The sequence below is a fragment of the Drosophila subpulchrella genome, unplaced genomic scaffold (assembly GCF_014743375.2).
Source record: "Drosophila subpulchrella strain 33 F10 #4 breed RU33 unplaced genomic scaffold, RU_Dsub_v1.1 Primary Assembly Seq25, whole genome shotgun sequence".
Classification (NCBI taxonomy): Eukaryota; Metazoa; Arthropoda; class Insecta; order Diptera; family Drosophilidae; genus Drosophila; species Drosophila subpulchrella.
In genome coordinates, this window is record NW_023665555.1 from 1,462,116 (window position 1) to 1,489,147 (window position 27,032).

The 27,032-nt window shown below is 36.8% G+C and overlaps 1 protein-coding gene across 2 annotated transcripts in view; it reads left to right on the top strand.

The window, feature by feature from the left end:
• Positions 1-26,738, top strand: part of LOC119559603 (inactive serine protease scarface) — a 49,342-nt gene extending 22,604 nt beyond the window's left edge. For both annotated transcript variants that reach the window (XM_037872619.1, XM_037872618.1), the window contains exon 7: positions 25,305-26,738. In XM_037872619.1, the coding sequence (XP_037728547.1) occupies positions 25,305-25,597 (293 nt within the window). In that variant the 3' untranslated portion in view covers positions 25,598-26,738. The remainder of the gene's footprint in view (positions 1-25,304) is intronic.
• The last annotated feature ends 294 nt before the right edge of the window (positions 26,739-27,032 follow it).

The window sequence follows — 27,032 nt, forward strand, 5'->3', positions numbered from 1 at the left end:
GAAAGATTTTGGCAATTTTTTGTAATATTTTGACTTCTTAAAATATATATCAGATACCCGCTACCCGGCCCAAAATCAGTCCTTTTGCTCAAAAGACTGGACACTAGACTATTTCACACCAAAATGTATTTTCGTTAAGAATGATGTAACATGTAGAAAGCGGTTAAAACTAAAAGGAAAGCAACAGACCCTATAAAGAATACATATATACCACCTTTCTAGCTTTTATAATTTCCGAGATCTCAGAATTTATAGCTAGTTCGACTATGCTTGTGTTCTGATAAAAAATATATATACTTCATAGGGTGGGAAACTCTTCCTCCTACCTGTTACATACCTTCCGACGAATCCAACATACCCTTTTACTCTACGAATAACGGGTATAAAATCAAAATCACAACGTGGCGGTCGTCGGTAACAAACACGGGCTTCATATGCAATAGTAGAGTCTAAAAGATTAACTCTCTAGTTTTAACAAGGAAGAACGCTATAGTCGAGTACCTCGACTATCAGATACCCGTTACTCAGCTAAAGGGACCAAAGGGAAATGGTGATATGCAAGCAGCCAGCGAGCGCTTTCCGGCGCCACCTACCGGCGGTAGACAGATTTAAGCGTTATGAGCGTTTGAGTGGGCGTGGCAAATTTTTTGTTGACCAATCGATAGGTTTGACGAGACCAATACATTTCAGTAAAAATTTTTTATCTAGCATACAAATTGTGGGCGCCACATATTTGGGCGGTTTGTGGGCGTTAGAGTGGGCGTGGCTTATTCGCATAGCAAACTTGCGCTGCGTACAAGGCTACGGAATTTCAATCTAAGATCCCAATTCTCTATCTTTGATAGTTTCCGAGATATCCACGTTCATACTTACGATTTTTATACCCGTTACTCGTAGAGTAAAAGGGTATACTAGATTCGTCGGAAAGTATGTAACAGGCAGAAGGAAGTGTTTCCGACCCCATAGTATATATATTCTTGATCAGGATCACTAGCCGAATCAATCTAGCCATGTCCGTCTGTCCGGATGAACGCTGAGATCTTGGAAACTATGAGAGCTAGGCTATTGAGATTTGGCAGCGCAAGTTTGTTTCAGTAGAGTGCCACGCCCACTCTTACGCCCACTCTTACGCCCACAAACCGCCCAAAACTGTCGCTCCTACAGTTTTGATGCTAGAATAAAAATTTTAACTGAAATGTATTGTTCTTATTAAAAAAAGTTTGCCACGCCCACTTTAACGTACACAAACCGCCCACAAACTTCTAAAAATCGTAAATATGAACGCGGATATCTCGAAAAATATTAAAGATAGAGAAATGGGATTTCAGATTTAGATTCCGTAGGCTTGAGCGCAGCGCTTGTTTGTTACGCGAATATGCCACGCCCACTCTAACGCCCACAAGCCGCCCAAGCCGGTGGCGCCCACAATTTTCATGCTAGATAAAAAATTGTAATGTATTGATCCAAAAAAAATTGGCCACGCCCACTCTAACGCCCACATCGCTTAAATCTGTCTTCTTCGAGATGCTTGTTTATTATATCGATGCCTTTGTTAACTGTATCGATTATATTATTTAATTCGTTTACCTGTACACTGTTTTGAGCTATTACATTGATTTTTTCTTCTAATTCTTCTTTATCATTATTATATAATGTTCCAAAAACATATTTGTAAACAAAATAAGCTAATCCATTTTTGTTTCTCCTAACAATTTTTAACCCATTCATTTCTCTATGTAGTTTTTCCGTTAAATATTTAGTCTGCATTATTTCCTTAAAACCAAACGCTTGTGATAGCAAATTTTTGGAAGTTTCTTTCGTTTTTGTAATATTAATTGTGAGGCAATTGTACTCAAAACTATCTGGGACGTTGATTGTGTCGGTCATAAACAACAAATAGCCATTTTATGATTTTATAGGGTTTATTTCTATTAATTGGTTGTAACCCATTGGCATCATTAGTATTAACGTTGATGTCAGAAAGATGAAGGTCAAAGCGCTGGGTCTTGATCTGGGTCCTCCATTTTTTCATTTCCGGGGTGCAATAGTTTTTCGTGGTTGCTAACAATAATTGCTTTAAATTCAGCGTAAGTTTTTATGTCCTGTGATTTAATTACTGCTCTTAAAATTTTTGAAGTAGAGTTCATGACCTGTTTAAAAGCTTGTTTAATGATTTCAAAATCAGAGTCGTGTTCGATGTAAAGTGCACTTGACTTGGTACAAAAGTGATTTATTAATATTTGCTTAGCTTTTTCGATGTTTAATTCATGAAACATTATTTTAATCTTGACTTTCTTAAAATAATTTTCACTTTCTTCACCTTCTGTATTGCTTCGAAAAATTTTTACCTGTCTTGCGAAATGATTGATTGGTTTTTCAGTAATTGTTATTAAATTGTCATTATCTTCTTCAGCGCTATGTGCTGTTGCTTTGTTACTGCCATAGTATACTTCCTTAATTTTGATTCTTGACAATGAATCGGCTACATGATTTTGGTTTTTGTCGCCCATACTATAGCTAATAATTATTTTTCAATTGTACTATAGTTTTCTTCATATGCATTTAGAGTCCTACCGCCCAAAACTGTGGCTCCTACAGTTTTGATGCTACAGTAAAAATTGTAACTGAAATTTATTAGTCTCGTCAATACCTATCGATTAACCCAAAAAAAAATTTGCCGCGCCCACTTTTAAATCTGTTTACTGCCCACATAACCATATATTGAGATCATTTCAGCATTTCAGTCTCGCTTTGCTGCTTGCATATCTCCATTTCCCTTTGGTCCCTTTGGCTGAGTAACGGGTATCTGAAAGTCGAGGTACTCGACTATAGCGTTCTTCCTTGTTTTAGATTAGCGTTTTTAAGTTTTTCAAAAACAATTTTTAATGAAGGTATTCGTCAAGAGACGTAGAGGAAACAATTATATCGTCCAAGTATACAAGGCAATGCTTGTTTATTAATTCACGAAGGTCATTGTTCATGCATCGCTGAAAAGTTGCAGGTGCATTTTTTAATCAAAATGGCATTCGTGTGTACTCGTAGTGTCCGTACTTTGTGGAAAACGCTGTTTATACCCGTTACTCGTAGAGTAAAAGGGTATACTAGACCCCATAAAGTATATATATTCTTGATCAGGATCACTATCCGAGTCGATCTAGCCATGTCCGTCTGTCCGTCTGTCCGTCTGTTCGTCTGTCCGTCTGTCTGTCTGTCCGGATGAACGATGAGATCTCGGAAACTATGAGAGCTAGGCTATTGAGATTTGGCGTGCAGATTCCTGAGCTTCTTACGCAGCGCAAGTGTGTTTCAGTAGAGTGCCACGCCCACTCTAGCGCCCACAAACCGCCTAAAACTGTGGCTCCTACAGTTTTGATGCTAGAGTAAAAATTTAAACTGAAATGAATTGTTCTTATCAATACCTATCGATTGACATAAAAAAAAGTTTGCCACGCCTAATTCAACGCCCACAAACATCAAAAAATCGTAAGTATGAACGCGGATATCTCGGAAACTATCAAAGATAGAGAATTGGAATTTCAGATTTAGATTCCGTAGCCTTGTACGCAGCGCAAGTTTGTTATTTAAATATACCACGCCCACTCTAATGCCCACAAGCCGCCAAAACCCGTGGAGCCCACAATTTTCATGCTAGATAAAAAATTTTAACTGAAATGTATTGGTCTCGTTAATACCTATCGATTGATCCAAAGAAAATTTGCCACGCACACTCTAACGCCCACAACGCTTAAGTCTGTATACCGCCGGTAGGTGGCGCATTTCAATCTCGCTTTGCTGCTCGCATATCTCCATTTCCCTTTGGTCCTTTTAGCTGAGTAACGGGTATCTGATAGTCGAGGTACTCGACTATAGAGTTCTTCCTTGTTTATTTCATGCTTAACAACATTCGTAAAGGTCAAATTTTCACCATTACGACATTGAATGCATTTATATTGGTAAATTAATTTTAATAATTTAACTTTTTCTTCTTCATTTAAGTGTTCTAAACGATAACTTTTTCCCTCTGCTTATTCATTTTGAACAGCATAACTTATTTCATCAGTAACATTTTTAGATTTTAGCAATTCCTCAAAATCATTTATTTGTGTTGGATTTTTCAAACTAATGTTTGTGTGTAAAAAAAATGTAACTTTCGTCCTCGCAGTATGTCATAATTGGAAGAAAAGTCGTGAATATAAAATATTTCTTTTTGAGTAAATAAACTATTAGGTGCCACTTTTACAAATTCATTTAGTTCATAATGACCTGTCATAGTGCGTATAATTGTCGGATCTTAATGTATGCTCCCGTTAGGAAAATTCTTTTTCATTAAGTTAATTGATGAACCGGTATCGACGAGGCAACGATAATTATTATTATTTATAGTTATTTCTATGTATGTAATTGGTCGGAGACTTGCATTGAAAAATTTTCCTTTTTATTATATACATCTTCTTTGTACTCTTTATTTTGTTGATAACTTTCGTCTACTTGCATTCTTGATTGTCCACTATTATTTTCTCTGACTCTCTTTTGTGATTGGTTGGGTACTGATCCCGATCGTCCACTTGGCTGTTGGCTTTGATTCATTGTATTATTTTGCTGTCCCTGAATTAAATTTCTTCGAAACTCTTGGTAACTTCCCCTATTTTGGTCAAAAGTATCATTTCTGTTATTCGATTGGAACTTATGATTTTGTGGAACCGTTCTTTGGGGTTGATTGGGGTGTGGTTGAATTGAAAGAGCTGGGCCAGGATTAAATTGTTGGGTGCTGTACAAATTAGTGTAAGAGTAGAGGTTGTGTGTATAATTTGTTTGTTGTTTCTTTTGAATTTTATTAACTTTGATGTTATAATGTTTTGAGTTTTCACTTTCTTCGTAAAGCCCTTCTTGCTGAGCCGCTTGTTTCAGTTTAAGTACTCTTTAAATATCGCTTCCTGCTAATGTCATAAATATTATGTCAAGTAATTTTCGTTGTATTAGGTTTTTTTTAGTCCTAAACATTGCTTCTGTGTACATTATTAATTCATTTGGATTTTCCTCAAGCTCTAATTTTTTGCTTATGACTAACTGCTTGAGCTCGATCTCATTACAAAATTTACCTTGAAAATTAGTATTGTATAATAGATCCTCCACAGGGGTTTGCGTTTTGTACTCGTCGATTAGGGCTTCTCTAAGAGGTGGCCAGTTGTTGACTTAAAGAACTTGCAGAATCCTCTGAGCATCACCGGTGATTTTAAGTTCAATTGCTCCAAATATAAAGCTTGTCTGTCGATCAGATGTTGTAGGATACAGACGCAAAAGGTAGTTAACTCTTCCGACAAAGGTTCTTAGGGTAGATGGATCTCCTTCAAACGTTGGAATATTCCGGATCTGGGACAAAAGCTGATTTAAGTTTTGCTCCGTCAATGGGTTGGGTGCCACACCAATTTGTGGTTGCCCTTGAGCTGGTGGTTGTTGGTCCATTTTATTGTGTTTAAATAAATTCCACTCAACTTTATCACTGACCGAATTGGATTTATTCAGTAGTCGATTGAAATTGAATTTATTTTTATATTTTTTCAGTGCCTTTAATTAGCACTTAGGTTCTTTTGAGGATCTCTTAGTTGCACATCCGAGCTAGTCGATTAAATTGCTTACTTGTGGGCAATTCCACGCGCTGATCTGGGTATCCTAGTAGTTTAGAAATATCCTTTTAATTGATCAGTAAGCTCCCGACTTAGGTTTTTCGCAAGGATATTTTGTAAAGAGATCCTACCGACTGCGCCATTTACATGAGTCGTTCTTCGCCCGAATAAGAAATCAGGAGTTTTTTTATATTTGTTAGTTATTCTCTATTAGAACGTTGGAAAAAGACTGATTGTATGTTACAGAATTGGTTAGAATTTACTGTTAATGCATTAGGTGACGCAATCGCACGTGGATGATGTTTACATAATTCGGTCTTATTAGATTTTGCGATTTTATTGGATTTTCACGTTTATGGAATTACGTCATTGTTGACGTTCGGACTTAATCAATTTTCTTTGTTTGTTTGCATTGCGGGATCTTAAGCTTCTGTATCGTTTTTAAATCAAAGCCGAAATTGTCGATTCTGTTTGTGAACGGTTTCGTTCCTTGAACTGGTGGCCGTTGAGAATTCGCAGTGCAGATACGTCACTATATATATTCTTAATCAGGATCTTGAAATGTCAATATGTATCGATTGACTTTAAAAAAGTTTGTCACGCCCACTCTGACGGCCACAAGCGCCCACAAAGCTTAAATCTGTCTGACGCCTACACCACCGTATATTGAAATCGCGTGTAGGTTACGCTTTAAAATCTCGTTTTCCTGCTTGTATATCTCCATCTCCCCTTGGCTTCCTTTAGATGAGTAACGGGTATCTGATGGTCGAGGCACCCGACTATAGGGTTTTCTCTTGTAATACCCGTTACTCGTTGAGTAAAAGGGTATATTATATTCGTCAGAAAGACTGTAACAGGTAGAAGGAAGCGTTTCCGACCCTATAAAGTATATATATTCTTGAACAGGATCACTATCCGAGTCGATCTACGTATGTCCGTCTGTTTGTCCATCTGTATGAAAGCTGTGATCTCGGAAACTATAAAAGCTAGAAATTTGGGACTTGGCATGTAAATTCGTGAGCTTTTTACAGACCGCAAGTTTGTTTCAGCAGGGTACCACGCCCACTCTAACGCCCACAAGCCTCCCAAAACTGTGACGCCCGCAGCTTTAATGGTAGAAAAAACCTTTAGCTGAAATGTATTGTTCTCGTCAATACATTTCGATTGACCCAAAAAGTTTGCCACGCCCACTTTAACGCCATGAAGGCTTAAAACTGTTTGCCGCCCACATCACCATATATTGAGATCGCGGGAAGGTGGCGCATTACAATCTCGCTTTAGCTGAGAAGAGGGGGTTTTTGATAGTCGAGGCACTCGACTATATCGTTTTTTTTTATTTTTTTATATACTTTAAAAGACTAAAAGGGATTTTGTTCTTATTACTCAAGCTTACAGCCAAGAAGGATGATGGTAGTTCCTAGTAGAGTTGGACCCCTAGATCACAAAAAAGAAGACAAAAATATTTTTTTAAGAATATTTTAAGAAACACTTTTTTTGTGCCTCTTAGTGTTTTCAATTTTAAATAGAGTTTCGCCCAACCATTTTAGAGTGATAAAGTTTACTTCCAGGATATTAGGCAAAAATGAAGTTTAACGTTATATTTTATTTGATGTTCAAATCGGGACTGATTTTACTCTACTTAACAATATCCTGAGCTGTGGGTTGGGACAGCGCCGTCGCTGGTGGCGGCATTGACATCGGCAGCGGCTTGGATGTCTGGCTGAGCTGCAGAAACTGCAAGATCTCACTCCCGATGAAATTGTCACAATTTTGTTGACTAACAATGTTGCACAATTTCATGAAATATTATATAACATATTGCTGTACTTAACTCTACTTCCTCAAAATCCTACTTGTCCCCAAGAGGAATTTAAAATGGGGAATATTATAAAATTCTGGTATTATGGGCCTTGGAGTTGATTCTGTAACTTAAATGTTTTGGAATCGTTTCTTATATTTTTATACCCGTTACTCGTAGAGTAAAAAGGTATTCTAGATTCGTCGGAAAGTATGTAACAGGTAGAAGGAAGCGTTTCCAACCCCATAAAATATATATATTCTTGATCTGTATCACTAGCTGAGTCGATCTAGCCATGTCCGTCTGTCCGTCCGTCCGGATGAACGCTGAGACCTCGGAAACTATAAAAGCTAGGCTATTAAGATTTGGCATGCATATCCCTGAGCTTCTTGCGCAGCGCAAGTTTGTTTCAGCAGGGTGCCACGCCCACTTTAACGCCTACAAGCCGCCCAAAACTGTGGCTCCTACAGTTTTGATGCTAGAATTAAAATTTTAGCTGAAATGTATTGTTCTCATCAATAAATACCGATTGACTGAAAAAAAAAAGTTTGCCACGCCCACTTTAACGCCCACAAACTTCAAAAATCGTAATTATGAACGCGGATATCTCGGAAACTATCAAAGATAGAGAACTGGGACTTCAGATTTAGATTACGTAGGCCTGTACGCAGTGCAAGTTTGTTACGCGAATATGCCTCGCCCTCTCTAACGCCCACAAACCGCCCAAGCCTTTGGGGCCCACAATTTTCATGCTCGGTTAAAATTTTTAACATAAATGTATTGGTCTCGTCAGTACCTATCGATTGACCAAAAAAAAAATTTGCCACGCCCTCTAACGCCCACAAGCCGCCTAAGCCTGTGGCGCCCACAATTTTCATGCAAGAAAAAATTGTTTGCTGAAATGTATACTCTCGTCAATACCTATTGATTAAACCAAAAAAAAAAATTGCCACGCCCACCTTAACTCCCATAACGCGTAAATCTGTCTACCGCCCAAATAACCATATATTGAGATCGCGGGTAGGTGGCGCATTTCAATCTCGCTTTGCTGCTTGCATATCTCCATTTCCCTTTTTTCCCTACAGCTGAGTAACGGGTATCTGATAGTCGAGGTCCCCGACTATAGCGTTTTTTCTTGTTTTCACTTATTCTGTTTCATTTTATTCTGGATGTATTAATTTTTTTTTTTTTTTTTTTTTTATCTTTATTTTTATTTACAATCTGTTTGTTTAAACAATTAGTAAATTGTATAATTTATATTAAATTAACAGAAATAGCAGTTTTCCAGTGAGCCCTGCTATTATATATAACATCTTTCCTGTTTGTTGAATTTATCTATGAGGGAGATCGAGAATATGATATCTTTTCAGTCTTCTTACTGTTAAACTGTTGTCTACTAGACTTAAGGCTAAATTATTTTCGTGGTTGTGAAGTCTGTCGATATATTTCTTACTAGTTTTATTTATTTCTTCTTTTATGGTTGGAATATTAAGATCTTTATGAATATTTGCATTGGATACGTAAAAAGGAGCATTGACAATTTGTCGCAAAGTTTTTGATTGGTAACGCTGAAGTATCTCAATATTTGAGTTGCTAGCAGTTCCCCAGAGCTGTATAGCGTAGGTCCAAACAGGCTTCAGTATGGATTTGTAGAGGCGAATTTTGTTTTCCAAAGTGGTTTCCGATTTTCGACTTATCAACCAGGACATTTTTAGTGTTTTAAGTCTGAGCTGCTGGCATTTTGCTTTAATGTGGTTTTTCCATGTTAATCTGCGGTCGAGATGCAAGCCGAGATACTTCACACAGTTACTTTATGGAATTGGTGAGCCGTTAAGTGTAACATTTGGGCAGCTACCTTGTCTTAACGAAAAAGTTATTTGGACGGACTTGAGGGAGTTGATTCTAATTTTCCATCTAAGAAACCAGTCTTCAATTAGGCTTAGCTCACACTGCAGGAGTTCAGAAGCTTCAATTCTGGATCTGCTTGTGGCCAGAACGGCTGTATCATCAGCATATGTTGCAACAGTGCAGTTATTTGTAACTGGCATGTCGGCCGTATATAGGGTGTAGAGAATTGGTCCCAAAACACTTCCTTGTGGGACGCCTGCGTTGATGAGGAAAAGTGTTGATGTGTCGTTTTTCTGTTGCACGTAAAAGCATCTTTTAGTCAGATACGACTTGATCAATAAGAAGTACGGAGCAGGTAGCCATTTCTTTATCTTGTACAATAAGCCATTGTGCCAGACTCGATCGAACGCTTGTTGAACATCAAGAAATGCAGCTGTGCAGTATTTTTTGTTTTCAAATGCAGATAAAACATCATTAATGACCCTGTGACATTGCTCAGGGGTCCCATGACCTCTCCTGAATCCGAATTGGTATTCAGGAATGATGGAAAGTTCGTCCAAAATTGGCAACATTCTCTTCAATAGTATTTTTTCAAACACTTTCGAGAATATTGTCAACAGACTAATGGGACGGTATGATGTTAATTCAGTTTCTGTTTTGTTTGGCTTTAGGATCATAATGATTTCTGCGCATTTCCATTGACTTGGAAAGTGGTCTAGTCTGAGGATCGCGTTAAATACAAGAGTAAGAAGCCGAATGCATTTTGCTGGTAAACTTTTTAGGGTGATGCCGTCTATTTTATCAGGGCCTGGTGCTTTTTTATTGTTCAAGCATTTGATTTCTGCCACAACTTCTTCATATTTGATGCTTTTAATAGGTAAGCTCATTTGGCAGGATGACTCAAGAAATTGTTCTACTTCAGTCTCGGTTGTAGAATTATTTATTTCGTTTGGCTGAAATACAGAGTGAAGATGTTGTGCAAATGCTTCAGCTTGTTCAGTATTAGACCTACACCAAGTTCCATTGCTTTTACGAATATTTATGTTTCTTTTAGCTGGTCTCTTTAGGTATTTAGTCGCCCTCCACAGGTTGTATTCGTTGTTGCAGGAATTAGGGTCTAAATTTCTCAGATACGCAGCTAGAGATTCATTGCGTAAGTTTGACAGCAGTTGCCTTAGCTCTGAAGCAGCCTTGTTGTACAATCTTTTGTCAGCAGGGTAGCGAGTTTCTTGCCAGCGTTTTCGCAGATTCCTTTTATTTTGTATTTTTTGTCGAAGTTCGATTGAAAGGTACAATTGATTTGGTTGTTGATGGTTAAGAGCATGATTCGTGTTTCTATAGCTTGCTGTATGAATTGTATTTGTAAAATGCTCCACAGCATAGTCTATTTCCTCTCCTGTTTTTAACGAAAAGTCCAGGCTTATAGCTGATTCTAAATAGCTTTTAAATGCGTTGATGTCAGTAGAGGCTGTTATGACTTTATAGGGCTTTTCCAGCATATGGGCTATTGTGCTATATGTTGCTATTATTGGAGAATGATCTGAGTTAAGGTCAAAGTTCTCCATTACTCGCATGTGTGATAAAGGAATTCCAGAGAATAATACAAAATCAATCAAATCTGGAATTTTTTGACTATCAGTTGGCCAGTATGTGGGCTTACCAGTTGACAAAATTGTTATGTTATTGTTTCGTATGCATTTGTATAGCTCCGATCCCTTCGGGTTAGTCAATCTGGATCCCCACCATGGATGTTTGGCATTGAAGTCGCCTCCCACGATAAACTTTGTTCCCAGCCCTTGGAAAAAGTTTTTAAAATCGAGTTCTTTTATTGTGAATCTAGGTGGGAGATATATCGCTGTTATTGATACATCTGCGTGCATACATTTTATTTTAATTGTGGCAGCCTGCATAACATTTTCCCTAGTACTGTCCATTATTTGAAATTTAAGGCCCTGCTTGACAATGATTGCAGCACCTCCATGAGCTCGATCTGACGGATGATCAGCCCTTACTGTGTCGTACCCAATAACTCTAAAAAAAGATTTGCTAGTGAAGTGTGTTTCTGAAACAAGCATGACATCAATGGCATTTGTTTTTAAAAATAAGGATATTTCATTGACATGGTTGGAAAGCCCATTGGCATTCCATATTCCTAAGTTAAGATTTATTTGCATAGCTTATTTACAAGTAACATTATCATGTTAAGTAAATTATTTGTGAGCTGAAATTGTTTTTCTAAGCGCAGTTCTATTCTTTCTAAAGACGTGTTCGAGATACTGTTTCCTGCAGCAACTTGAGCGGATGATTGATAATCTTTGGGTTCTTGGCTAAAATTATTAAACGGAGCAAATGATTGAGAGGTAGCAGGGTCATTTTTATTGTTGTCATCTTTGGTGTTTTTCAGGTGGTTGTGTCCGCTTACTAGTTTTTATACCCGTTACTCGTAGAGTAAAAGGGTATACTAGATTCCTCGGAAAGTATGTAACAGGCAGAAGGAAGCGTTTCCGACCCCATAAAGTATATATATTCTTGATCAGGATCACTAGCCGAGTCGATCTAGCCATGTCCGTCTGTCCGTCTGTCCGTCTGTCCGTCTGTCCGTCTGTCCGTCTGTCCGGATGAACGCTGAGATCTTGGAAACTATGAGAGCTAGGCTATTGAGATTTGGCGAGCAGATTCCTGAGCTTCTTACGCAGCGCAAGTTTGTTTCAGTAGAGTGCCACGCCCACTCTAACGCCCACAAACCGCCCAAAACTGTGGCTTCTACAGTTTTGATGCTAGAGTAAAAATTTAAACTGAAATGAATTGTTCTCATCAATACCTATCGATTGACCCAAAAAAAAGTTTACCACGCCCACTTTAACGCCCACAAACCGCCTACAAACTTCAAAAAATCGTAAATATGAACGCGGATATCTCGGAAACTATCAAAGATAGAGTATTGGGATTTCAGATTTAGATTCCGTAGCCTTGTACGCAGCGCAAGTTTGTTATGCGAATATGCCACGCCCACTCTAACGCCCACAAACCGCCCAAGCCTGTGGCGCCCACAATTTTTATGCTAGATTAAAAATTTTAACTGAAATGTATTGGTCTCGTCAATGCCTATCGATTGATCCAAAAAAATCCACGCCTACCCTAACGCCCACAATGCTTAAATCTGTCTTCCGCCGGTAGGTGGCGCATTTAAATCTCGCTTTGCTGCTTGCATATCTCCATTTCCCTTTGGTCCCTTTAGCTGAGTAACGGGTATCTGATAGTCGAGGTACTCGACTATAGCGTTCTTCCTTGTTTTGTTATAAGTTCCTGATAGACTTTACACCCTTTGTAACTAGCAGCATGATCTTCGTTGCAGTTGGCACATTTTGCTGGTTGCTCTTTATCTTTTGGACAAATGTTGCTGGGATGGTTAAAAGAGCATTTCACACATCTGTGAGATTTGGCACAATATGACTTTGTGTGTCCAAATTCCTGGCAACGATAGCACTGAACGATTTCTTTGGTTTTACGGGGTGGTTCTATATTGACAACTGCGTTACCAATGTGTTTAACTTTGTAAATATCTAAATTCTTATTGTTGGGCTCAATGTCTAAGTAGAACAAATTCAATGGCTCTTTGGTTACACGACTTTTAATATTACTAATGTTTCTAACAGCGTGACCTTTGGACTCCACATCTTGTTTAATTAAGTCTATGTCCGTTGAGAAGTGTAAATTCTTAATAACAACTCTGAAAGCCCTCTCATGTTTAAGCTGGTATGTGTGAAATTTAACAAAATCTGTATTAAGAGTTTTAACAAGTTTCCTGTATTCCTCAATAGTCTTTACCATAACTCTCACATGGCCATCGCGTTGAACTTTATAAAAGAAAAGCTCTTTTTTGATTTTAGTCTCGAGATAAGCTAACATTCCTTTTATATCACTAACTTCAGATAAGAATATAGGTGGCGGCTTGGCAAATTCATCTAAGGTGTCTTCAGTTATCATGTCCAGTTCTTCGGTTTCGTCTTCATTTCCGTTGTTTGGTGTGCTTTCGCTTAGGATGGCAAATTGATTGTAGCTGGTGCTAGGTGCAGAGTCCAGAGCGATTTTTATCTTTAGTAGAATCGGAGAGACTTGGTTTGGTCTCTTGATTGACTTTGGCTTCGGTTTTACTCTCTGCCAGCTCCAAACCGTTGTTTCTTCTTCGTCGTCGTTCATGTTAACAACAACACTTTGATGGTGCTTGTCATCAACCACTGATTTGCTTCGTTTTCTTTTGTTTTGTGTTCTGTTAATAATGGCTTTAGCGCTAGCGCAGCTTCCGCGTAAATTTTAGGCACGTCTTAACTCGGGGAGTGTTTGATCGCGACTGGATGTATTAATGGATTAATTTTATTGGTGATTTCTGTAGTTTTCTTATAGAGTCATAAATTTGTATAGTGTGTGCATCGGTATAGATCGTTATTTTGTTAGTCGCGAATGCCATTGGTAATAAGATTATTATGAACAACATCCTGTAATGAGAAAGGTGCGACATTAAACAACGGTTATTTAGGGTTATGGGCCGATCCCCCACGAACGGACTAAAAACCCCGAGCGGCTTTTATTAAACTGCTTAACATCATCGTAGATTTCCAGGACCTTTAAATAGAGTTTGGCACAAAAAAAGGTAAATGCTCAGGCGGTGTAAGATGTTCTAAACTGGTGAGTGTGGGCATTTTTGTTGATTAATAATTTTGACAAAAAACTTTTTACAACAGTGTGTCGTATGTCAAAAGTTGAGGAATCTCAAGGGCTATACACCTTAGATCGTTAGAGCCGTTTTTGAGGAATCAGAAAAAAATCGAAATAAAAAAAACCCATAATTTTTAACCAGTGGTATTTAGACAAAATATGTTAGAAAGGCGTACAAAGTATTTCAAAAATACCTTTCTAACGACATATAGCACAAGCCTGTAGCTTTACTGCTTCACAAGTTACTGGTGTTTAAAATGTAGCTATTTATAGCTGCTTTCTAGTCAAACTAGCCAGTTTTTCAAAAGTGGTAGAACTAATGTTTCTTATATTAAGCTGTTTAACATCGTTTAGAGTTTTCAGGACTCTAAAATAACGATTTTGGGACAAACTGACAAACAAAATAAAATTTTCATTTTGAGAAGTAAACCAAGATCTTGTTTGGCATATAACGTAGCATCCGATTTTGACAGTTGAGATGTTATTTATCCCCACCGACCCCAACAGATCACAATTTCTAAATTTTCTTGTTTAGCTTTCACCGCTTTTGCAATGCATTTCGATTGATGTATCACTCGAAACAATCGGACCATTACAGTAGATTTTAATTTCTTCGTCTATATATAGTAGTCGCCTTCGCACACCCTCCTCGTGCGCTTCGTCACTACGTGGACTGCCGTCCACAGAGATTCCTTTTTTGAAACGAGGGGATAATTTAGAGGCTAGTCTTGTATTTTGCTTGACAAATATTTCTTGTCCTGGTATATATGTCTTTATGGTTTTTCTCTCTTTGTTATGGTTTTCTTAATCGATCATATTTTTATACCCTTGCAGAGGGTATATTGATTTCAGTCAGAAGTTTGCAACGCAGTGAAGGAGACGTTTTCGACCCCATAAAGTATATATATTCTTGATCAGCATGACTAGACGAGTCGATCTAGCCATGTTCGTCTGTCCGTCTCAGTTTTAAGGCTATCGGGCTGAAACTTTCCCAAAAGTCTTATATCCTTTGCAGGTAGTATATAAGTCGGAACCAGCCGGATCGGACAACTATATCTTATAGCTGGTGTTTTTTAGCTTATAACCTCCTAAGCTTGGAAATACCATTTTTAAATTAGTTTTGAATTTTGAACTAAATTTTATCGAAATCGGACAACTATATCATATAGCTGCCATAGGAACGATCGTAAAATTGGTGGAAAAATAATATGAAACAAATTAAAGCTTCGGTGTTTTTCAACATATAACCTCCTACGCTTGGAAATAACATTTTTTAATTAGTTTCAAATTTCGAATTTAATTTGATTAAAATCGGACGACTATATCATATAGCTGCCATAGGAACGATCGGAAAATTGGTAGGAAAATAATATGAATCAAATTATAGCTTCGGTGTTTTTTAACATATAACCTCCTACGCTTGGAAATAACATTTTTTAATTAGTTCTGAGTTTCGAATTAAATTTTATCAAAATCAGACGACTATATCATATAGCTGCCATAGGAACGATCGGAAAATTGGTGGGAAAATAATATGAAACAAATTATAGCTTCGGTGTTTCTTGACATATTATCTTATACTATTAGGAGTATCATTTTTTGTATTTTTAAATTTAATAATTGTAGCTGCAAGGGTATACAAACTTCGGCTTGCCGAAGTTAACTTCCTTTCTTGTTTAACATATAACCTTCTAAGCTTGGAAATTACATTTTTGAATTAGTTTGGAATTTCGAATTAAGTTTTATCAAAATCGGACGACTATATCATATAGCTGCCATAGGAACGATCGAAAAATTGGTGGGAAAATAATATGAAACAAATTATAGCTTCGGTGTTTTTCAACATATAACCTCCTACGCTTGGAAATGACATTTTATACCCTTGCAGAGGGTATATTGATTTCAGTCAGAAGTTTGCAACGGAGTGGAGACGTTTCCGACCCCATAAAGTATATATATTCTTGATCAGCATGACTAGACGAGTCGATCTAGCCTTGTCCGTCTGTCCGTCTGTCCTTCTGTCCGTCCGTTTCTACGCAAACAAGTCTCTTACTTTTAAAGCTATCGGGCTGAAACTTTCCCAAAAGTCTTATATCTTTGCAGGTAAAATATAAGTCGGAACCAGCCGGATCGGACAACTATATCTTATAGCTCCCATAGGAATAATAGGAAAAACAAATTAATAAAAATTATATCGTTGGTGTTTTTTAGCATATAACCTCCTAAGCTTGGAAATAACATTTTTTAATTAGTTTTGAATTTCGAATTAAATTTTATCAAAATCGGAAGACTATATCATATAGCTGCCATAGGAATGGTCGTTAAGTTGGTGGGAAAGTAATATGAAACGAATTATAGCTTCGGTGTTTTTTAACATATAACCTCCTACGCTTGGAAATAACATTTTTTAATTAGTTCTGAATTGCGAATTTAATTTTATCAAAATCGGACGACTATATCATATAGCTGCCATAGGAACGATCGTAAAATTGGTGGGAAAATAAAATGAATCAAATTATAGCTTCGGTGTTTTTTAACATATAATCTCCAACGCTTGGAAATAACATTTTTTAATTAGTTCTTCGAATTTAATTCTATTAAAATCGGACGACTATATCATATAGCTGCCATAGGAACGATCGGAAAATTGGTAGGAAAATAATATGAATCAAATTATAGCTTCGGTGTTTTTTAACATATACCTCCTACGCTTGGAAATAACATTTCCTAATTAGTTATGAGTTTCGAATTTAATTTTATCAAAATCAGACGACTATATCATATAGCTTCCATAGGAACGATCGGAAAATTGGTGGGAAAATAATATGAAACAAATTATAGCTTCGGTGTTTCTTGACATATTATCTTATACTATTGGGAATTTAATTTTTTGTATTTTTAAATTTAATAATTTTAGCTGCCAGGGTATACAAACTTCGGCTTGCCGAAGTTAACTTCCTTTCTTGTTTAACATATAACCTTCTAAGCTTGGAAATTACATTTTTGAATTAGTTTTGAATTTCGAATTAAATTTCATCAAAATCGGACGACTATATCATAGAGCTGCCATAGGAACGATCGGAAAATTGGTGGGAAAATAATATGAAAAAAGTTATAGCTTCCGTGTTTTTTAACATATAACCTCCTACGCTTGGAAATGACATTTTTATACCCTTGCAGAGGGTATATTGATTTCAGTCAGAAGTTTGCAACGCAGTGAAGGAGACGTTTTCGACCCCATAAAGTATATATATTCTTGATCAGCATGACTAGACGAGTCGATCTAGCCATGTTCGTCTGTCCGTCTCAGTTTTAAGGCTATCGGGCTGAAACTTTCCCAAAAGTCTTATATCCTTTGCAGGTAGTATATAAGTCGGAACCAGCCGGATCGGACAACTATATCTTATAGCTGGTGTTTTTTAGCTTATAACCTCCTAAGCTTGGAAATACCATTTTTAAATTAGTTTTGAATTTTGAACTAAATTTTATCGAAATCGGACAACTATATCATATAGCTGCCATAGGAACGATCGTAAAATTGGTGGAAAAATAATATGAAACAAATTAAAGCTTCGGTGTTTTTCAACATATAACCTCCTACGCTTGGAAATAACATTTTTTAATTAGTTTCAAATTTCGAATTTAATTTGATTAAAATCGGACGACTATATCATATAGCTGCCATAGGAACGATCGGAAAATTGGTAGGAAAATAATATGAATCAAATTATAGCTTCGGTGTTTTTTAACATATAACCTCCTACGCTTGGAAATAACATTTTTTAATTAGTTCTGAGTTTCGAATTAAATTTTATCAAAATCAGACGACTATATCATATAGCTGCCATAGGAACGTTCGGAAAATTGGTGGGAAAATAATATGAAACAAATTATAGCTTCGGTGTTTCTTGACATATTATCTTATACTATTAGGAGTATCATTTTTTGTATTTTTAAATTTAATAATTGTAGCTGCAAGGGTATACAAACTTCGGCTTGCCGAAGTTAACTTCCTTTCTTGTTTAACATATAACCTTCTAAGCTTGGAAATTACATTTTTGAATTAGTTTGGAATTTCGAATTAAATTTTATCAAAATCGGACGACTATATCATATAGCTGCCATAGGAACGATCGAAAAATTGGTGGGAAAATAATATGAAACAAATTATAGCTTCGGTGTTTTTCAACATATAACCTCCTACGCTTGGAAATGACATTTTATACCCTTGCAGAGGGTATATTGATTTCAGTCAGAAGTTTGCAACGGAGTGGAGACGTTTCCGACCCCATAAAGTATATATATTCTTGATCAGCATGACTAGACGAGTCGATCTAGCCTTGTCCGTCTGTCCGTCTGTCTTTCTGTCCGTCCGTTTCTACGCAAACCAGTCTCTTACTTTTAAAGCTATCGGGCTGAAACTTTCCCAAAAGTCTTATATCTTTGCAGGTAAAATATAAGTCGGAACCAGCCGGATCGGACAACTATATCTTATAGCTCCCATAGGAATAATAGGAAAAATAAATTAATAAAAATTATATCGTTGGTGTTTTTTAGCATATAACCTCCTAAGCTTGGAAATAACATTTTTTAATTAGTTTTGAATTTCGAATTAAATTTTATCAAAATCGGAAGACTATATCATATAGCTGCCATAGGAATGGTCGTTAAGTTGGTGGGAAAGTAATATGAAACGAATTATAGCTTCGGTGTTTTTTAACATATAACCTCCTACGCTTGGAAATAACATTTTTTAATTAGTTCTGAATTGCGAATTTAATTTTATCAAAATCGGACGACTATATCATATAGCTGCCATAGGAACGATCGTAAAATTGGTGGGAAAATAAAATGAATCAAATTATAGCTTCGGTGTTTTTCAACATATAACCTCCTACGCTTGGAAATAACATTTTTTAATTAGTTTCAAATTTCGAATTTAATTTGATTAAAATCGGACGACTATATCATATAGCTGCCATAGGAACGATCGGAAAATTGGTAGGAAAATAATATGAATCAAATTATAGCTTCGGTGTTTTTTAACATATAACCTCCTACGCTTGGAAATAACATTTTTTAATTAGTTATGAGTTTCGAATTTAATTTTATCAAAATCAGACGACTATATCATATAGCTTCCATAGGAACGATCGGAAAATTGGTGGGAAAATAATATGAAACAAATTATAGCTTCGGTGTTTCTTGACATATTATCTTATACTATTGGGAATTTAATTTTTTGTATTTTTAAATTTAATAATTTTAGCTGCCAGGGTATACAAACTTCGGCTTGCCGAAGTTAACTTCCTTTCTTGTTTAACATATAACCTTCTAAGCTTGGAAATTACATTTTTGAATTAGTTTTGAATTTCGAATTAAATTTCATCAAAATCGGACGACTATATCATAGAGCTGCCATAGGAACGATCGGAAAATTGGTGGGAAAATAATATGAAAAAAGTTATAGCTTCCGTGTTTTTTAACATATAACCTCCTACGCTTGGAAATGACATTTTTATACCCTTGCAGAGGGTATATTGATTTCAGTCAGAAGTTTGCAACGCAGTGGAGACGTTTCCGACCCCATAAAGTATATATATTCTTTATCAGCATGACTAGACGAGTCGATCTAGCCATGTCCGTCTGTCCGTCCGTTTCTCCGCAAACTAGTCTTTTACTTTTAAAGCTATCGGGCTGATACTTTCCCAAAATGTCTGCTGTTGATTAGGGTTTTACAATTTGGCCTGTGCCAATTTGGAAAATTTGTCTGTTGCGGTTAATGCCAATTTCTAATCGGTTAAAAAAAATTCAATATGGATATTATGTCCGGGGTACTCTGGAATTGGCGTTGCAGTAATTTCTGGGTTAGGCGGGTTCCTATCGTTTTTTCCTTCCTTACCTACCCTGCAATGCTTTACTTTTGGGAAGTAGTAATTTTCAGAAAGTTGGTTTTTATATTCTTTTGCATTTCTGTGCTCCGTTATGACTTCTTAATATAAATTCTTCTTGACTCGTTTGTTACATTTCTACTTTGTTTTGTATAAATCCGATTTTCATGGATCCAAAATGATCTGGATTAATTTCTTGTATCTCTGCCATTATCTCTTCTGTCGACAAAATGCCGTTTCATACAGATGGGTTTAAATATTTTTTTCATGTTTCGATAAGCTTGTCTGAAAGTCTTGTCGGGTAATTGTGTGTCTAGAAAGGTAAAGAATTGAATACTAAATTTAAAGTCAGGTGTATTTTCTTAATGGAAACAAATTTGATTTAGAAATGCATATATTGGGGCCTCAACACAAGGTATATAAGGCTATGCCCAGAGCTATAAGCGCTATGTTGTGTTGCTGTCAGTGAGTTAATGTCGTTACCCATAGGGATCATGGACAAGGAATAAACTACTATATTTTCCTTTCCGGGCATAAAAAGACATTGTTTGTTATATTCGTCAAGGCATGCTTTCCATCTTTTAATTGCTATTTCTCCTTTTCTATTACAATAATGTGTATGAGGTTCATAATCGGTGTAAATTCTTACTTTAGTACCACCGTAAAGGTATCCTCTAAGCGACATTTATCAGTTTGCGATAAAGTTCAAGATATGAAAGCTATGGGTTTGTCCTTCTGTGAAAGTAAGGCTCCTATCGCATGGTCAGAAGCATCAGTAGTTAATACGAATTCTTCATTAAAGTTTGGATATTGCACTATTCCGTCTTTTGATATATTGACCTATTGAAAGAATGTATGGCATTATTTGGTGAATGGCTTTTTATACCCTTGCAGAGGGTATATTGATTTCAGTCAGAAGTTTGCAACGCAGTGAAGGAGACGTTTCCGACCCCATAAAGAATATGTATTCTTGATCAGCATGACTAGACGAGTCGATCTAGCCATGTTCGTCTGTCCGTCCGTTAGTACGCAAACTAGTCTCTCAGTTTTAAAGCTTACGGGCTGAAACTTTCCCAAAAGACTTATATCTTATATCTCATATAAATCGGAACCAGCCGGATCGGACAACTATATCTTATAGCTCCCATAGGAACAATCTGAAAAAAAATTTAAGAAAATTATATATTTGGTGTTTTTTAGCTTATAACCTCCTAATCTTGGAAATAACATTTTTTAATAAGTTTTGAATTTTGAATTTAATTTTATCAAAATCGGACGACTATATCATATAGCTGCCATAGGAACGATCGAAAAATTGGTGGGAAAATAATATGAAACAAATTATAGCTTCGGTGTTTTTTATTATATAACCTCCTACGCTTGGAAATAACATTTTTTAATTAGTACTGAATTTCCAATTTAATTTTATCAAAATCGGACGACTATATTATATAGCTGCCATAGGAATGATCGGAAAATTGGTGGAAAGCAATATGAAACAAATTATAGCTTCGGTGTTTGTTTTTTGACATATTATCTTATACTATTGGGAATATCATTTTTTGTATTTTTAAATTTAATAATTATAGCTGCAAGGGTATACAAACTTCGGCTTGCCGAAGTTAACTTCCTTTCTTGTTTTTCTTGAAATAATGGTAAATTCTTACTTAAATTTAGTAAAGAAATACCCATATTTTAAGGCAAAAGTGACTTTTTTATACATTTTGATGGTGGTCTAGCTGGTAAGGACGTCCGGTCAATAAACGATCGTACAAAAGTACCTGGTTAGTGCCCATGCCACGGCAAGTGTACCCTTTGTTTTTTTTTTTTTTTAAGTCTACTTAATTTTTATTCTTATTAGTTTCACTTTTCTATTTATCAAATTGTTTAAACGGTCGTTAAAAAGTTTTAGATTAGAATAAACGTTATTGGTACGCGTAAAGCTGGACCAAAAACACCATAGCCCTCTTTAGTCTTTGTATGACAAGAAGCACGCGTGGCCGAAAGGTTAAGACGTCTGGCTATGGTGTGAGCAGTTGCGGGTTCGAGTTCATGCCGGGGTTGTCTGAGGTAAGGATTTTTTCCATTTGTTATTTATATGTTTATAAAAAGTATTTATATAAAAAAATCTTTAATAAATTCAGGTAAATATAAAAATTTATAGACTATATTCCCATGTAATAATTGCCATTAAAATTTGAAACGGTTTTATCCATTTAAAATCCAAAATTGGTATACAAGACCAACCAAATTCCTCAAATGTAAGAAAGGTAATCTTACATTATATATAATTTTTTTTTTTATTTTAAGAAAATGTTTCTTAATTTTAAGGTTTTTTACCAGACATTTAGAAAAATATGTCACTATTTCCAGAAATGGCAAACCATAACTTCAAGAAATTATTTATTTAAAATAAAGGCGAGTCGCAGTTGGATAAAAATCATAGGCGATTTTCTTGATTAAACGGTGGATTTCTTAAATTAAGGGCGATTGTTTTTTTGAGTGTACTTAACAACACCATGATTTAATCTTTGCGTTGGGGCAGCGCCGTTGCTGGCGGCATTAGCATTTATGGATTTGCGTTGAGGTAACTGGTCGGAAGCTCGTCTTTATCTTATTGAACTCTAAGATCTGACTCTTGACGAAATTGTCACATTGTTGCAAAGTTGTTGATCAACAAAGTTGCAAAATTTCGTGAAAAAACAAGGGAGAACGCTATAGTCGACTATCGACTATCAGATACCCGTTACTTAGCTAAAGGGAGCAAAGGGAGATGGAGATATGCGAGCAGCAAAGCGAGATTGAAGTGCGCCACCTACCCGCGATCTCGATACATGGATATGTGGGCGGTAGACAGATTTAAGCGTTTTAGGCGCTAGAGTAGGCGTGGCTTTTTTATGGATTAATCGATAGGTATTGACGAGACCAATACATTTAAGCTAAAACAAGGAAAAACGCTATAGTCTAGTGCCTCGACTATCAGATACCCATTACTCAGCTAAAGGGACCACAGGGAAATGGAGATAAGCAAGCAGCAAAGCGAGATTGAAATGCGCCACCTACCGGCGGTAGACAGATTTAAGCGTTATGGGCGTTAGGGTGGGTGTGGCAATTGGCTCAATCGATAGGTATTGACGAAACCAATACAGTTCAGTTAAAATTTTGTATCTAGCATGAAAATTGTGGGCGCCACAGGCTTGGGCGGTTTGTGGGCGTTAGAGTGGGCGTGGCATATTCGCGTAACAAACTTGCGCTGCGCACAAGGCTACGGAATCTAAATCTGAGATCCCAATTCTCAATCTTTGATAGTTTCCGAGATATCCACGTTCATATTTACGTATTTTTGAAGTTTGTGGGCGTAAAAGTGGACGTGGTAGTTTCCCAGATATCAGCGTTTAAATTTTCGATGTTTTGAAATTCGTGCGCGGCTTTTGGGCTTTAGAGTGGGCGTGGCACCCTGCTGAAACAATCTTGCGCTGCGCAAGAAGCTTAGGAATCTGCATGCTAAGTCCCAATAGCCTACCTCTTATAGTTTCCGAGATCTCAGCGTTCATAAGGACAGACAGACAGAAGGACAGACGGACCTGGATAGATCGACTCGGCTAATAATCCTGATCAAAAAGATATATACTTTATGAGGTCGGAAACGCTTCCTTCTGCCTGTTACATACATTCCGACGAATCTAGTATACCCTTTTACTCTACGAGTAACGGGTATAAAGATTACAAAATGTGGGCCCTAGGCTGGCTTTAGTATAATAGTTATTTTTGGGCGTTAGAGTGGGCGTGAACCCTGCTGAAAAAAACTTGCGCTGCGCAGGAATATTTATACTTTATGGGGTCGGAAACGTTTCCTTCTACCTGTGACATACTTTCCGACGAATCTAGTATACCCTTTTACTCTACGAGTATCGGGTATAGAAACTGACAATAAATACCGAATTGTTTTTGGATGGAACAACGGACTTTTCATCCAACTCAGAACCACCTGTATGAAAATAATATATTTGATCTTGAGTTGTAACCTTTGAAGCCAATTCGCAGACCCCAAATCTCGTATTTTTCAAAAATTTCGTTTGGTATACCTTAAATTCCTCAATGCGCACCTTATAATCGGATGAATGAAGGACATTATAGATTTCCATACAAATGTGGGCCGCCCTATTGGTCACACATGAACAAGTTTTATAGAGCTTTTATCGATATAAGTTCAACATTTTTTTTTGGAAATGGCCAATTGGTCTACTTAAGTAGAAGCCTACTTATCAGAGTAAACATCATGCCAATGCTGGGAAGAAAGAAACGCTGAACACTGCAAGATCCCTGATTTATCGGACCTTTTGGCGGAAGGCGACATAGACTACATGATTACGAAAAACAACGGAACTGTTCTGTACCCGGTATTTAATTACATACCCATCGAGAGAGAACTGGAAGAGTTGAAGAGAAATTGAACCGGGTGACCTATCACTCTTCACCGATGTCTCCAACATGAGTTATGGTATGGTGGCTGGAATCTTCACTGAAGGGTGGAAGATTGACTTGTCATTTAGTCTACCATAGGCAGCGCTTTATAACTCTTGCTGCAAAACCTGCAGGAAGGCAACTGAACAGGAAACACCAGAGCATCTACTACTGTGGGCCAAATGTAAGATGAATTGAGCTCGATATTGGCTTGATTGGTCGGTTGTTTCAAGGTCGTAAGCATAAATCCAAGTCTCATCTCCCGTAATCATGCATTTGAGCTTGTCCTGATAGTCGTAAAGCATTGTTTCACACACATTACATACTTTCCGACGAATCTAGGTATACAAAATTTTTCTACGAGTAACGGGTATGAAAAGATGTGACTGGGGATCAAAATAAGTTTAATTTTTGGAAATTGAGTTAGTTAAGGACTTTAGGACAGAGAGGGAATCGGGGATTTTTTCATATTTGAGGATTTTATCGCAACTTTGACGGCTTCATGTATGGCTATTATCTCACTAGGGAGAACAGATAAGAAGTGAGGGAGGAGTCCTGATTAAGATTGGTTACACTCTGTGTAGAGAAATTTGTGTTTGAGGAGGGTGTTTTTCAATGATTGAAAAAGTTGTTGATATATTGTAAGAGGAGGGCTTGTTCAATTATTGCTGAATAGTGCTGTCTTGGTAGCAATTATTATGACTTTCGTGTTATAAGCAAATAATGTGAGTCATCATAAAAAACCATTTCCTCCAAATGAATTCTCTTTATTAAAGATTTCTGCGTCATTCATTTTTTTGACTTTTAACTGTGTCCGAGTCATGACCGGGAATCTTTCTTTTAAAAATGCAGAGGATCCAAACGGGACTTCGCACACTGTCTTGAAAATTTTTATGAGAATTGTGTTTTAACTACATTTTTCCAAGCTGATACTCCAATGCTAAACCCCTTTTTATTCAACAGTTCACGAAGAGGGTGCTCTGATGCACGTAACCAACACCTCTGTGCTGGGCCGCAGTGAGTGTGGTGCCGATTCCAGCAGCGTGTGCAGTGCTACCAAATTTGATGCCTGCCAGTTTGACGTGGGCAGTGCTCTGGCCTGCGGCAGCGGTTCAAACATCCGGCTTAAAGGAATCTTCGCCGGCGAGAATTCCTGCGGGGAGGGCCAGACAGTCCGCTTCGCCAAGCCGGACATAAAGTGGATCAACAAGGCCTTTGCCGACAAGAATAAGCCGCTCCTTCTCAAGCGATTTTAATAAAAATATGTATGAAGATGAAGAGGCAGTTCCATAGCCGGAGTAAATACGACAGACCTATGTTTCTTCCTTCAAGTTTTATTAAAATACATACATGCATGTATGTGCATTGGGCGAACTTTTTTTTTGCAATTTTTAAGGCCATACTCTATCCCCATTATTTATTACTTTTTGGTGACCTTAATGCATAACATAAAGAAAACAATCAGTTTAAGACGGTGTGCAAAGTTTCTTAAGATTCTTAAGCCAATTCATCTATATGATGTAGATTTCCTTTTTTCCAGATTTAAGCTTTGAAATAGTTCGTAAAATTGGAACCCCTGGAAACCAAATAATGCTTAAATATAATAGTGAATATAGTAAAATATTATAAATAGTATTTGCGAATTTCTTTATGCTAACATTGCCCTTAATCTTCAAAATTGAAAAATGCAATCGCTATTTCAATGTGAGTCCCACAAAATTCTTTACAGGCATAGCTTTAAAAGAGTAGCCAAAATAAATGTTCGATTGCTCGGGGACCGAACACGGTCATTTTCGTCCATGGATAATTTTTACGAGCTAGGCTGATTTATAGCATAATATATACTACTACCTATTTCACTTATTCGAGCAGAAATAAAAAGTTCACATCTTAAGGAAAGGAAGTACCATTTTTACGTGTTATGTGAGTCATTTTTACTTCTAAACCAAATTATTGTTTTCGCATTAATTTAATTTGTACATAAAACTACCATTTTAAATGGTGAGATCATTTGACCTCAAAAAAGTCCACCTTAATGCACATACATACATATGTATGTAGAACGAATTCAGATTTGTAGTTAATACGCAATGCGAGATGTAAAATATTTAATTACGTACAAATAATGTATAAATTCTATAAATAATTTTGAGGCATTCAATTTAAAGTAAACCAACCACATTTATGTACTGAATTATTTATTAGTTTTAAGATGGTCAACTTACTGGCATATATATGTACATAAATAATATGGTAACCCTACACTTGTCAACCGCACCTATGACTCTACTGCAGCAACTACAGTGCTGAACTAAACTGTTGGCACACTTAGTATCTTAAACTTCAACTGCGCTTTTCTTCCTCTAACAAATGTATTAATAAATGGAGAAAAATTCTTATGTAACAATATAAGAGAAAAAGCAAGGAAGAACGCTATAGTTGAGTAGCTCGACTATCAGTTACCCGTTTCTCAGCTAAAGGGACCAAAGGGAGATGGAGCTATGCGAGAAGCAAAGCGAGATTGGAATGCGCCAGCTAGCCGGGATCTCAATATATGGCCACGTGGGCGGTAGAAAGATTTAAGCGTTATGGGCGTCGGAGTAAGCGTGAAAAATTTTTTTTGGTCATTCGATAGGTATTGACGAGACTAATACATTTAAGTTAAAGTTATGTTTCTGGCATGAAAATTGT